This window comes from Parasteatoda tepidariorum, chromosome 4 (genome assembly GCF_043381705.1).
Source record: "Parasteatoda tepidariorum isolate YZ-2023 chromosome 4, CAS_Ptep_4.0, whole genome shotgun sequence".
Taxonomy (NCBI): Eukaryota; Metazoa; Arthropoda; class Arachnida; order Araneae; family Theridiidae; genus Parasteatoda; species Parasteatoda tepidariorum.
This window is the reverse complement of record NC_092207.1, coordinates 98,747,405-98,762,341: the sequence shown is the minus strand read 5'-3', so window position 1 is coordinate 98,762,341 and position 14,937 is coordinate 98,747,405. Positions and strand designations below refer to the sequence as shown.

General features: G+C 30.6%; 1 protein-coding gene across 6 annotated transcripts in view; it reads left to right on the top strand.

Annotated features, from left to right (window-relative positions):
* The first annotated feature begins 38 nt into the window (after positions 1 to 38).
* Positions 39 to 14,937, top strand: part of LOC107441200 (Non-SMC element 1) — a 17,284-nt gene continuing 2,385 nt past the window's right edge. Inside the window, exons 1-6 of one of the 6 annotated variants that reach the window (XM_043041944.2) lie at positions 129 to 225; positions 459 to 579; positions 4,587 to 4,780; positions 10,838 to 10,975; positions 11,371 to 11,508; positions 12,947 to 13,063. In XM_043041944.2, the coding sequence (XP_042897878.1) occupies positions 462 to 579; positions 4,587 to 4,780; positions 10,838 to 10,975; positions 11,371 to 11,508; positions 12,947 to 13,063 (705 nt within the window). In that variant the 5' untranslated portion in view covers positions 129 to 225; positions 459 to 461. Of the gene's footprint in view, positions 393 to 458; positions 580 to 4,586; positions 4,781 to 10,837; positions 10,976 to 11,370; positions 11,509 to 12,946; positions 13,064 to 14,937 lie in introns of all 6 variants that reach the window. The other 5 variants (XM_043041943.2, XM_016054372.3, XM_043041946.2 and 2 more) reach the window with 5 other exon arrangements.

Below are 14,937 nucleotides of genomic sequence, written 5' to 3'. Positions count from 1 at the left end.
CTCACTAGACGTAATTAACGCACCTCCAACGCAAACCCAAACAACCAATCAAATTCCAACTTTTGCTTAAAAAGGGCGTGTGAATTGAATGCAGTAAAAATTCCTTAGGCATTCCTTTGTATTCATGATTTTTTTTTGTCAAATGCTAGAGTTAGAGCTTTCAAATAAACAAAAATAAGCATTCAAAACCTTTTTTATTCCAAATTTTAAAAAATTTCCTAAGTGGTTTGTTATTTGTTAAAAAATATTCTGAAAAGTATATAGTTCTGATATATTTAAAAAAATATTTGGTTCTAAATAAAATATATAGTTGTAATAATTTGCTAGTATTTTTTAATTGGGCATTTTAAAACAAATTATTGCAAAATTTGATCATTATTTTATTATTTAATGTAAGTACATCTTTTCCGTAAAAATGCATTTATGATTTTGTCTAAAAAAATTTATTATTGTTTTAGAAAATGTCTAGCCTTTTACAAGATCCTCATAGAATGTTTATTCAAATTATGATGGGTAAAAAGATTTGCAGTGCTGAGGAAATTAGAAGATTACATCGTGATTGTCATGAAAAAAATGGCAGTAAGTTTTTTTTAAGGATTCGATGTTATGAAATTTTTGGGGAGATTTCCGTATCGTGATCTGTGGCAGAATAATCGCCAAGTCTTCGCAACTTCTAGGCAGCGGCCCTCGAGAAACTAGAAAAGAAAACTCACAGAAAAGGACCAACTTAAAAGTTATAACTCATAACCACGTCTACATATATTTTTTAAAAAGATTGTCAAGTTTAAAATCCAGTTGGCACCTTGGCAAATCCCGATACGAAAACATCCCCAGTTTTTCCATTGGTTATTCTTTCATTGTAATAAATTTTAATAAGTTCTTATTTCATGTTTTTATGTATATTTCTATGTAGACTGGGGTCTTCAACCTTTTGTGCCTGAAGGTCACATCAATAAGTTCTTTAGGCCATACATCTGCTACCAAAGAAATTTACTAGTTATTTTCAGTATATGTTACTAAGTTTTACAATTTCTTACATGTTGGCATATTATATATTTAATAATTAAAATAAAGAAGGTGAATCGGTTTACTTTTATTGTCTAAAGAACCCTAAATAAGATTTTACCAAACTTAGTAAATATATCAACAGTATAGCTTGATATTAGCAAGAGAGCCTCTTAAGGTCATGTGTTAAAGGGACCTCCTTATGGTTATCAGGATTTCAGGCTACTAACTGGACACAACTTTCTTCAGGCACATTTACCTTGTAGTAGCTTTGCTGATATTCCTTACTGCATTTTATGAGCAGAACATATCAACTTGAAGGGCGAGAATCTCTGGAACCGTTTTGTCTTCCCCGACTTCTTTGTATTTCAAGGCATTCTCTACCTCTTAAGATACCTCTTATTTTTGTGTTTGACTGCAAGTCTTATTAGGCTTAATTAAGAAAATGTAAGGATGTAAATTAAATAAAACAATGTTAAACTTTGTAGTTCTGTTCAAAAAAATCTAAATATAAAGTTTTAGATTGTCTTTATGTGGAAGCAGCATTCATATGTAAAAAATATTTGTGTTTGCAACCTGCAATCCTGAAAGTGCTGATTTGTCAAATCTGTTTCTTTTTTTTAAATTTTTTTTAAGCATTATTTTACCTGATTAGTTTATTCTTTCGGAGTAGATTTCTTGCGCATATGCACCCATTTTTCTCGTTTTTTTTCTTCTTTTTTTCAACATCAATGATAATAACTGCCAATATTAGATTTGGATTGTCCTTGTACGCACAAATACAAGTGATGTAATGATCAAGAGAGTGGGAGTAAAGTTTGAAGTGTTGCACATGCAAAAAATTGTATTCTGTGTTTATTCTTAGCTATCCATTTTTACTTTTTTAAATATGTCGCATTTATAATGAGTCTAAAAAGCTGTTTAACAAATATAATCCTAATGGGAAATTTAAAAATAAGATATGAAATTTGCCTTCAAAATAATTAAGTAATATCAAATTTTTTATTCTTTTCTCATTTCTTTCATGTAAAAAGTTTATGTTATAGAAAGTTAATGCACACACACACACACACACACACACATATATATATATATATATATGTGTGTGTGTGTGTTAACAATTATATTTATATATATATATAAATGTGATTGTTAAATAAATTTTGTTAACAGAATAAACAATTTGATAGCATAAGAAAAACAATTCCTTGTAAATTTATGCGTGTAGTTGTTAATAGATGATAGTTAATTATATATTTAGTTGCACTCTTTCATTGGAAGTTCTGATTTAACTTGATTACAGATTTCAATAGATATATGTAATGTTTACGCAATGTTAAAAAGCCATTATAAAATTTTTCAACAGGCGCAATTTTAAATTAGAATGTTTGATAAACTTCTTGAGAATTATATTATTGAAGCTGTCAAAAAAGTATCGGACTGTTTTTGGAAATTCAATTCCCTTTAAAAGAGTTTTAAAGAAAAACTTTTTTTTTCAAAATTATAGTTAGATCTTAAATAAAGAATATTAATATGAGATCTCTCTTTACTGTCTTGTCATCATGAATCAACAAGTGAGCCATGGAACAATAGCATGCCAATAGTTGAATAAAAAACTGTTGATTTGAGTTGATTGCAATAACGGAACATATTGCTATGCCAAACTTTATATAGATTCATTTATTTGTAGCCTTAATTTTTAATTATTTCTGCCAATTTCAATTAATGAGCAAACTGATTTAACTTATGGTCCCTTTGGGATCCTTACTAATGATTAACTTGGCGCCCTCTATTTATATAATAGCTGAGTTCTGTATATTGTCTAGAACAGCAGCTCCCGAAAGGTGTTCTACGGAAGGATAACAGGCAGGGGTTTTGAGAGTTGGGATATTTTTAACCAATAATAATAATATTTATATCCAATCAATAATCCATAATTTATTTAATATTTTGCTTGTTTATATGAGCTTTTTTGCATGAAACAGGAATGAAAAAAATATTTTGTTTTATAACCGTCGTTGAACAGCCGACCCAAGTTCATGGGTTTACGACTACTTACGTTCAACTCCGTAGCCTTGTAATTTTGAACCNCATCGTTTTTTCTTCTTTTTAAGATTATTTCCGGAAAAAAAATTTTTTAGTTGGGTTTAACAATAAAAAAACGGCTTTTTGTAGCGATTCAGAAAACCAGAAAAATCAGTTATCCGGAATAACGATGGTCCTGATCGTTCCGGATAATCGGTTCCCTACTGTATATATATATATTGCAGTAACAATATATTGAATAAATTATGAAAAGATTATGCATTTATAAATATTTCATAAGTATTTCTTATCAAGCCTTTCAATTCAGAATAAAATAACTAAATTCAAGGAGGAATTTCATTGTTTTCAATATTTTCATTGTTTATAATATGTCTGTTTTGAAAAAAAACCTAGCTTATTTTAATTATTTTCAGCTTATGCATACTCATAATATTCATACTCATAATAAAAAAATTCTTAATATTGAATATTTTGTTCAAAAAATTAAATAGTTACAAAGTAATTAAAAGTTTATTTGGTTACTATATTCACTGCTGTTAATGTAATTTTTTTAAATATTTTTTTTATAATTTGGAAACAGGATGAAAGTGCAAGTTTTTAAACTACTCACTGTTTGTTATTTATTGTTTTAAATTTTTTTGATGCTTAGATTTTTTTTTCTTCTAAAAAATTTGTTTTAGAAAAAAGTGAAAAAGAAAATGTTTCCTACTTAAAATTGTAAAACCTCGAATAGTTCAAGAAATTGAAATAATATTTGAAGTATTATACCAAATAAATATTAAATTTTATTTTCTACTGTAACTATTTTGTTTTAATTTTTGGTTTTTGTTTAAATCCTATAAATTTAATCAAAATATTTAATTCAAATTTACATTATTCATTAAAATGTGTATCTATTTTTTGTAACACTTTCATTCTGTGATCATTAAATTTCTGTTTGTTTGTTAGAATTTATATTTTCTCCCTGTACAGAGAGAGAGACCAATTATTGATAAAAGGGGAAAAATGTTTTAGAAAAAGTATTAGTTTTTTCAATTTTGAATGAATTCTAACAATTAAAAGCATTTAATTTTCTGAAAATATGTTACTAAATTTACTGATAAAGAAAATTCAGTGCTTAAAACACATATATATATTATTTATGCAAAAATTATTGTATTACCCTGCCATGTTACTTTGGTCTTTCATTAACCAACCTGCTATGCTAGTGAAAAGGATTGTGCCCTACATTAGAGCATGGTTTATTTCTACACAACTCTTTGTTCATTTCTTCTTTTGCAAACATATTCTCTCCACTAAATTATAGGCAAATATACTCTTTCTCTCAATAGTCATGTTGAACAAAGTTTATTCACAAATCATGTCTTTCGATGAAGTATTTCATTCTCCTTATAAATTGTACTGTTAAGCTGTTATTCAGATTTATAAATTATTTTGTAAATGACTTGTTTTTAAGTGAATAACCATCATGGTTCCTTTTTAATTCTTAGTTTTAAAAGAAGTAATCTACTAAATGATTTATTACTTTCCAACAGCTCAGCGTGGTGATTTGAAAGAATTTGTTGAAAAAATTAATAATGCAATCAATCCTCATAATCTGGCTATTAAAAAAGGAAAGGATGAAATATCAGGTGAAGAGTATTATGTTCTGATCAATACAGCAAATGATGAATTATCAAGATTAAATACAATATATAAGTCGAAGGATTTAGAACTTTTTAAAAGAATCGTAAGTATAAATTGAATCAGTACAAATTATGCTTGATAAATATGGTGGAACCTCGGTTAATCGGACACTCTTGGGATAAAAAAAAAAGTCTGTTTAAGGGAAGGGTACGTTATTACGAAGGCTAACTCCTTAAATTGATTTTAGATGAAGTACTATGATATAGAAATAATTAAATAATCTTTAATAATTATAAAGATCGATATTTATTTATACTTAACAAAATTATAATGCTTACAGATAAATGAGTACAAAACCATCTATGATGAGATTTGATGTATATAAATGTCTTAATTTTCTATTTATCTGGTTTAAAAGAAAGATGTGATAGAAGTTTTTTTTTATGGTACATTTTTAAACCATTTAACATTTTTACACCAATTTGATCATTTTTGGATAGGTAAAAATGTCTCAGTTCCTCAATACCATTAGAACATCATATAAAGTTTTCACTTTTGGTTCTTCTTTAGAAAGTATTTTTGAATGCCAGTTTTTTAATACTTTAGTACGGAAACAGTTTAAAAATATTTTTAGTTATGGATAAGACAAAAAATTGACATGCTTTATTCGCTTCGAGGTACATAATGGTTTATTCATGGAAATTTCAGGTGGCATTAAAAGATGCACGTAATGAGAGGTATTTATTTTCTAGGAGTGTCTGTAATGTGAGGATATACTGTATATTCTTACGGTTTCATTTGAATTAATTTAGATCAAGCAAAACCTTTTTTACTCGGCACACCACCTTGAATTTGAATTTCTTAGGTGGTTATGTAACCCATACTTTGTACCATTAAATTATAATCATTGTTAAACTATGATAAAATAACCTAAACTTAATTTGCAATGTCCTTTCAAGAGTTGATACACATTCAAGAATTAAAAAGTGCAGAGTGGAACAAACACTATTGTTTAAATAGTTTGTACATAACGGAATAACAATATTTATTTGTTAAAAAAAAAGGAGGAACAATCTAAAATTCACTCATGATTTAAAGAACAAATCCAAATTGCAGTTGTTCTCATGTGCAGTTTCTAATTAATAATGTTTTCATTAGGTATTATATAAATCACTTCCTATGGTCCTTCTTATGTGAAGGATCTGTATCACTTTATGTGATATTTTGTACTAAGTACTTGAAAGTACCTAGAATTTTAAATGATGAAATCATGAAAATAGTGAGTATATTTATATAAATTCTTTTTTGAAGTATTAAGTTAACTAAAAAAAAATTTTCAGTTTAGAATCATATCAACAAAGAGCAAACATAGACTTCGATTATGTATCGATTTTGTATCTAATTGTATCATTATATTAATCTGATGAAACGATTACTCTCTGTTCAAACTTGTTTCTATGTCCCTATTAGTTTCACCACTTTGCAGGTGTTTGTCTCTTTACTTCTTTTCTATTATTTGGTGTAGACTTAGAGGTTGGGCAGCTCCAAAGAGCAGGGCATATCGGCCAGAGGTCTATTGTACCCAAACCCTAAATCATGATTAGCATGAAAGCCCTATAGCTGAAATAAAATTCAGCAAGCACCTTACAGGAATATCCTGCAGTTTCCAGATTTTAATGCAATGCTGCAGTAAATGCTCAAATCTTTGAGCAGAATACACCTCACAATCACAAAGTATATGTCGTGATGTCTCTTCTTCAAGATGACAACTTTGACAAAGAGAATTGGATTCAGTTCCCATTATGTATAGGTGTCTCCTGAAGATGCAGTGTCCAGTAAGAGGAACAATGATCTTCTTCAAACTGTTTCTATTAAACTTTAAAAGCTCTTTTTTGTCGTATGCTGGGACAGTCACGATTCAGCTCCTTAATTTGTCTCTGACTGTCAGCGATGCGCCATCGCTCATGGCAAATTTTGCCATAGAGCTTGAATATAGATGCCCTAAAAGAGGTGGGAGAAATTCCCCATGCAGGTTCAGGGCCCCAGAAAATTGCATTAGAGCCAGCCCGTGCTGCTTCATCAGCTAGCTCATTTCCAAGAATACCTATATGTCCAGGTACCCAATGCAGGTATACCCTGTTATGAGTAGATAGGTCACAGAGGACCGAAAAACATTCCCATACTAGCAAAGAGGTGAATTTACACTTCGGCAGTGATAGGAGAGCAGTCTGACTGTCAGAACAGATGCGGATAGTCATATTTTGATATCCCCTGTCTAAGCATATCTTACAGCACAAGATGATGGCATAGACCTCAGCCTGAAAAACAGTGGCATATGTTCCCAAGGGAAAGTGAAGTTTGGTACCATCATTGGAGCAATAAATTCCTGCTCCTGATTTGAGGCCAAGCTTTGAACCATCAGTGTACCGTATTAGACATTTGCCTTTAAGCCTCTGAGGAGAATTAAACTACTCATCTCTAGTAGGAAAATGGATCTTGAAAGGCTTGTGAAAAGCATATCTTCGTGACATATAATCACTAGGCATAAAAGAGAGTATATCCATCACTTGTGAAACAAAATAACCCCATGACAAGTGTTTGGAATACTCTTTCCATAGGCCAAGGTACATAAGACGCTTTATGCCTGTTTGAGCTTCGACTTCAATAAGTAAATTCAATGGAAGAAGCCCAAGCAAGCTCTCAAGAGCAGCTGTGGGCGTGGTCCTAAGACAGCCTGACAGGGCTACGCAGACCATTCTTTGTAGTCTATTAAGATTAGACCTGGCAGAGCTCAATCTAGTCCTTGACCACCAGGCAATTGCGCCATATGTGATAATAGGACTAATAATCATTGAGTATATCCAGTAGACTATTTTGATGGATAATCCCCAGGTTCTACCAATAGCATTTCTGCAAGACCAGAAAATCTTCCTGGCCCTACTGATACAGTATTCTAGATGATAACCCCAATTAAGTTTGGAGTCAAAATACACCCCGAGAAACTTGACTTTCTCTGTGAGTTCCAATTTATAGTCTAGGTAGTATACATTACCTAGATCAGGGCTGTCCAACTGGAGGCCCGCGGGCCGCATGCGGCTCTCCAACACATATTGTGCAGCCCACCAACTTCTTATTCAGGCTGATTGGCCTCAGTTTTCCCATTAAAATGTAAGCAAATTGTTTTATAATCCTTCTGTTCCATTGTTTTATAATTAATAATTCAACTATTAATTGTTATTGTATAAGAGGTAAGAGGTTATTGTTCAACTTTTTCAAACTGCGGCCCGCCAGGTGATCAGTGACCGGAATTCTGGCCCATATGCTCTTTGCAGTTGGACAGCCCTGACCTAGATCAAGATGCCTTTTTCTTGTGAAGGCTACAAAACTTATCTTGGACAGGTTGACAGATAAGCCAGAGTCAGAGCACCATCTAGCTACTTCTAGAAGTGCATTATTCATGATATCAGAGACTGTTTTACCATGGTTGCCTCTGACAACAATAACACCGTCATCAGCATTCCCGACACAGGGAATGCTAAGATCAGTTAACTGAACTAACAAAGAGTCTATAACCATACACCATAGGATAGGGGACAAAACCCCTCCCTGAGGGCATTCTGAGGTTGCACGCACCCAATAAAGAGGAAATTATTTGGTGCATAGACATTAGGGAAGGTTCTTGTTTATTGGACTGAAACTTTAGCATGCTCATTTCTGTACTATTCATATTGTTTTCTTTCTTTAGTAAATGTAGACTTTTAGAAAGCGAATTGTTCCACAAGTTTCCTATGAAAACACTTCAAAATTTCTTAGCATTGTTGATAGCCTCCACTATTGACCCCACTTAGAGGCAGACTTGGATAAAATAAAAAACCTTCCGTGAACACAAAATCTTAATTACAGTCGAACCTGTTTAGCTCGAANGTAAAATTTACCATCGTTGAAATTCAGCTTTTTTGCCTTTTGGCTAATCTCATCCCTGGATAAAATAAAAAACCTTCCTTGAACACAAAATCTTAATTACAGTCGAACCTGTTTAGCTCGAATCTCACGGGACGGGCGAAAAATTTGAGATAAGGAGGTTTCGGGTTATACAGGTACTTTAAAAGAAAATTAAATTTAATTAAGAATTTCTATTAAAAGTGCTTTAATTGTTTTTAGTAGAAAAAATATAGACATTTCTTTAAATTAATTATACCACATTAATCTATTTACATAAAAAATTTTTAATGTACATTTAACACTAAAAATAATTTTTCTAAGATTTTTGATGTATAACCTTATTTGTTTCGATTTTTCTTTTGAGGTTAGAAAAAACGCAAATCCCTCATAGCCAACACTTTCCTGGAATTCAAGAATAGTTTATAAGAATTCTACAGCCTTTTCTACCTCTTTTGCATTCACTTTTGATTCATTAATCTGATCTTCAGCTTCTTCCTCTTCATCTGTATTCCTTTGACAATATCTATGATTTCCGCATCGGTCAATGTTCCGCACGTTGCTAGGCACTTGTAAAAATCTTCTAAATTAATGTCAACATTAAATCCAGATTTTATTACATTCCATTCTGGCAAATCTGGCACTGCATTTTCAGCATTAACAGTTTCTTCCTCTTTACTGATGCCTTCAACCTCTTATTCATCATCTTCACAGCTATTCTTAAAACCAGCATTTTAAAACTATTTTGGATAGTTTATACCGACACATTTCTCCAGACAAAACAGTAATTCTGATGGCATCTAACTTTTTTCATCGATGGCGCCTACAAGTTTGCTTACCAACTGTTTTCCGTAGTTCAGTTTAAAACTCTTAATTATCCTTTGATCCATGGGTTGCAATTTTGAGATGAAAAGGAATTTCTATTCTTAGCTTTCTTATTTGTGTTGAAAAGCTGACTCCTGATGGTCGCTACTCATTAACCCCACTCTTACTGCCAGAATCGTATTCCTTTCCAGTTAAGGAAGTGCAGGAATAGTGATTGAAATTCCAAGAAACACCCCCAACCTGTTCATCCCCACTTCCTGTGGATTCACGAAATTTATCTCTGTCTGCGAGTTCGACCGATAAAGAATGTTTTGACATTTATGCTCTATTATTAGAAATTCGAAAAACGGAGGTTTTGAAAAAAAAATTTCGACATAAACATGGAAAATACATTGATTTTAGTCACTAAATGTAGGGAATTTTAGAAATTTTGAGATATAGAGGTTTTCGAGATAAAGAGGTTCGAGATAGACAGGTTCAACTGTATAAAGCTTTCTGCTAACAATTATAATTAATTCTTAAATATTGCAATATTTATAAATTCTTAAAACTATTTTCAACCTATTTTGGCAAAATTTATTTAAAAATCATCAATTTTTTTCAAATATGCTTTAAATTTTAAAAACTATTTATCATGCATACCAGCATGCCTGTAATCACAGGAAAAGAATGGCTGTGCAAAATAGAAAAAAAAATTTCTCATAACTTGATATTTTTTTTCTTTCTAAAAGGTCAATTTCTGAAGTCAATTCACAGTCAGATCAAATTCACAGGTCGATTTCTGCAAATTGACCTGTGGGTTAAAATTGGAAAATTTAGAATTTTTTTTTAAATTTTTAATATTACATCACGGAAATTTTTTTATTTTCTGCGATTTTATAACCGGTGTTGAACAGCCAACCCAATTTTTGATTTACAACTACTAATGTTCATCTCCGTAGTCTAGTAACTTTGAAACCAATCCAAAAGACAAGGGAACTCCTGGATCAAGTATCGGGAAAAATTTGCTTTCTTTGAGGACTTTTTGATGGAACTCACCCGCATTTGCATTACATGGAGAGGAAAACTATGAAAACCTCTCACGGTTAGCCTGACGGTAAGGGGACTCTAACCCATGATCCGCCTACCACTGATATTTTACGCCAGCACTGTTATTTAGTGTGAGGCGGGTGCAGAATTTGTATCAACCAGCTATCTCTAGAATTCAAACCTGATTCCCCTCATTGAAGGGCAAATGCTCTATTCTCTGATCTGTGTTTAAAAATATTGACTGCAGGGTAAAGTGACTGTTTAGAGTGTAAATTTTGAATGTTTTTTGCTTACAATGAGCGATACTAAGAAATTTTCTGCCAACAATGTTTGCACGTTTGTGTATAATATACATAATTCCTTAAAGGTGATTTGCGTAGGCGAAGATGCTAACTTCACTTGCCTCTCAGACATGGACTATACCAACACCATTTTTAAGATGAAACACAAGATTGCTTCCCCCAAGATCCTTGAACCCAGTACTCAATCAAGTAAAGCCAAAGTTGTATGTCCATTTGGCATGTTACGCACTATTTAAAATTTGTGTTCTGAAGAAAATTTCAGAATAGCTTACAGTTTGCGAAGAACTTAAAATTAAATGAAGATATAATTAATAATGTACTAAGGAAACTGTATTCAGGTTTTATGAACGTTTTAATTTTATTGCATAGCACTTAAGGGGAAAAATGCATTATGTTCATTTAAAATGATGTTTTATTAAAATCCTAAGCCTATTCTAATTATGTTATGTTTTAACATGGCTCCTTTCTCAATATTATTAAATGACTTACTAACACTTGCTAAATTTAAATGAATGACATTATTATTTAATTCCAGCTATCTAATTACAATAAAATATTTCTTAAAATGTAGAATTTAAAAGAAGCTTCGTATTTTTAGATAATTGGTATTGTAGAATCTGAAGATGGAAAAGTGTCATCTTCTACTGTATTAAACAATGCAAGTGCTGTGGATATTAGAATAAAAGATGCAAATGAAACTATTATAAGATTTAATAAAGATGGATGGTTACTTGAGGTAATACATTTAATCTTTCCATTAAAAAAAAAACCTTTAATGTTAAGATATTTATATGAAGCATTTTTGCTAAAATTAAACAATAATGATAGCTTTTATTTCACTTCATTTAATTTCTTACCATAAACCAAGAATTTAAATAACTCAAAAATGAATTTTAAGACTTATTTATTTTAATACTTTTTTTAATATTTCCAATGGCCGGCCAATTTAAAAGAACAAAAAGGATAAAATAACAAGAAAAGCAAGGCAAAAGAGATAAATAGAATAGAATGCTTAGCCCATACGGGCCTTAGCCTCCCAGTAGCGTCCGCACACAGTAGTGGAGATGAGCGCAGGACAGACTGATATATGGGGCAAGTCCATGTCCTCCCCAAGGCAACAGAGCTTGCATTTAGGACAGTCAAAAATATTTATACTAAAAAGGTGTTTGGCCAGATTATTTTTTTTTAATACTAAGTAATGTGTTTTAAAACTGATATTTTTTTTAAATTGGTTTCAAAATAGTATTTGTTTGGCTTCTCCATCTGTATCTTTTTTATATTGTGTGCAAACATAAATTTTTTATTCATTCTTTTCAGTATAAGCATGATTAATCAGCTTCTTTAAACTGTGGTATTTAATTGATAGTTTTTATTTTGTTTTTTTAAAGTTGGCTTTACTGTGATGCAGAATGGATGTGGAATGCTTAGCCTAAGGAAATTAAAACGAATAAAGTAACATCTTCAACCATTTTTATTTTATAACCATCGTTGAACAGCTGAACCAATATTTTGGGTTTAGGACTACCAATGTTCTACTCCGTAGCCTTGTCATTTTGAACCATATCCAGATGACAAGGGAACTCCTGGATCAAGTATTGGGAGAAATTTGGATTTCGTACAGGACTGTTTGGCCCATGGGGAGGAAAAGCACGGAATTTGTATGAACCAGCCATAGCTGGAATTCGAACTCGGTTCACCTCAATGGAAGGCGAACGCTTCATCCCCTGAAGGTATCCTTGTGAGGAAAAGCACAGAATTTGTATGAACCAGCCATAGCTGGAATTCGAACTCGGTTCACCTCAATGGAAGGCGAACGCTTCATCCCCTGAACCATCACGGCTTCTCTTCAACCATTAGTGGATGAAGATGTTACTGTAAAGAAATATACCATAATAGTTTAGTATAACAATATTTTAGCGTTTGCATTGTATTATTTGCTGCTTGCATTTTTAAGTCTTATTACTTAATAGTCTTTATTAATAATTGCATTGTCAGCGGTGCCATAATTTTAGAAATTGAAATATTTTGTGTTCAAAAGCTTTTTAATTTAGTTTCTGATAAGACAAAACCAAAGATTATGTATGAATGAACTGTCATATCATTCTTACTTATAAAAAAATCTACAAGATTATTTTATATACCAAAAATGTTAACATTTTGTTTTATGTACATAGCAAGAAGGCAGCCTATATTTTAGTACAAGGGCTATTGTTGAATTAGAGCATTTCTTGATGACAAATTATGGAGAACTTGTCTCCCGCTGCTCTGTTTGTAAAAACATTGTATTGCAGGTGAGTGATGTTATAGGTATCCTTGTGAATAAAAATCAGATGTTTTTAAAAAGATAAGAAAAAATTTATTTTTTTCCTATAAGTTTCAATTTATGTTTCTTTTTAATACTTTGCTTAAATTTTATTAAAATTTTCTTGCATTTCACATTTTATTTAATTGCTACAAAAATGAAAATCTCGCTTTTTTTCCCCTTTTTTTAATCGTCAATTTATGATACAATTTCCCAATTTTTAATGGGCTTGTTTCAGATTAAATTTATTTAATTAAAAAATGATGTCTAATTTGTTTCCTTTTTACATTTATTGGGGCAGTCTGTAAAAAGAAAATCGACAAACTTTCTCTGTGCTTAATTTTAGCGGCTATTTAGAGTATTTAACACAACTTAATTAGTTAAAAAAAATATACAGTGAAACTTCTCAAGAGAGACCACTCTCTGTTCCACAGTAAAATGGTCGTTAAACTTCAGAATTTTATTGAATGTACGATTTTTCGTAATCTATTTTAATTTTACTTAGTGACGTTTTCTTGATGCAGAAATACCAGTTTTGTTGGCTTCACGAAAACTGGATAAATGAACAAAATTTATCGCCAATAAAAATGACCCTTATTGATCGAATTATGTGTAAAAACAAATTTATCTATTATGAATGTTAGAACTATTTTAAATAAATGAAAAATTCAGTTTTGTGTCTAAGTTCGCTTTTAATTTTATATCATAAAATTTAGTTTAATAAAAATAAAAGGTTTGTTTGTTTGAGATGGTTAGTTTTTTTCTAAAATAATTTTTTTTTCTAATTATCTTTCAACCCTATGAAAAAAATCATTGATAGCATCATATTTAGTGCACTAACTGTGACTGCAACATGAGGTTGCCAATCTCTTTCAGATATCGTTAAAAAGAGCTCTCTAAATAATGGCCGCTCACAAATATTTTGATCTAGTTATTCGTTTTATTAATAGTTTTTTTTTTTCGATTTTTATTTTTGTATTTCCTTATTTTAACTTTTCTACATTTGGTGCATCAAGGTTCAATCAAAATTAAAATTGCTATCAACTATGCCTAAATTTTCTTTCTACTTGTACTGGTTGATCCTTCTTACAATACTTAAAATCCGTTCTCTCTATACTCACAAATTTTCATAAATGAAAATAAATTTATAAACGAAATTCTGGGACTTAAATATAATTTATGTTTAATATTAATTAAGTTATAAATCCAAGAAGTAAAAATATTTTTGTGTACTTATAGGCTACAGAAATTTTTGTAAAGATAAGATCTTGTGCTAGTAGTATATTTAAAAATTGTAATTTGGTATAGAAATCAATGTCAAATTCCTTTATTGAAATATTTTTTTTTCTGATAAGATTTTTCCTATTGTTATATTTAATATTTGAATTGTAATTTTTTATGGTGTTTCAACGAATTATTTAATAACACAAAAGTTTAGTAATTTTATTTCAAATTATAAAATATCTCTGACATGTTTTATTAATTTTAATTCCCAAAAGTCTTTTACTTGAAAACTTGATTATTTTCTTTTCAAAGTTTTGATAAAGGTCAGTGATTTGTCTTTCATTTGTGGGCAATTTAAAAATCTTTATATAATTGCAATAAGTGGATAAAAGTGTATTATGACAAAACTTTACACAAAAAATGAATGGAAAGTCATAGAAATAAACATTATTTAATAAAACTCACACACACACAAAATTATCTGAATCTTAAGTTGTAATTTATAATAGCTGTTGGACTCTTCCAATTTAGCTGAAATCAGTTTTTACAACCAATTTTTTATAATTTCGGTAATTTGTATACTTTGAATTCTAGCTCAAAATAGCTTTATTTTTAATAATTGGTTTCATAAGATGATAG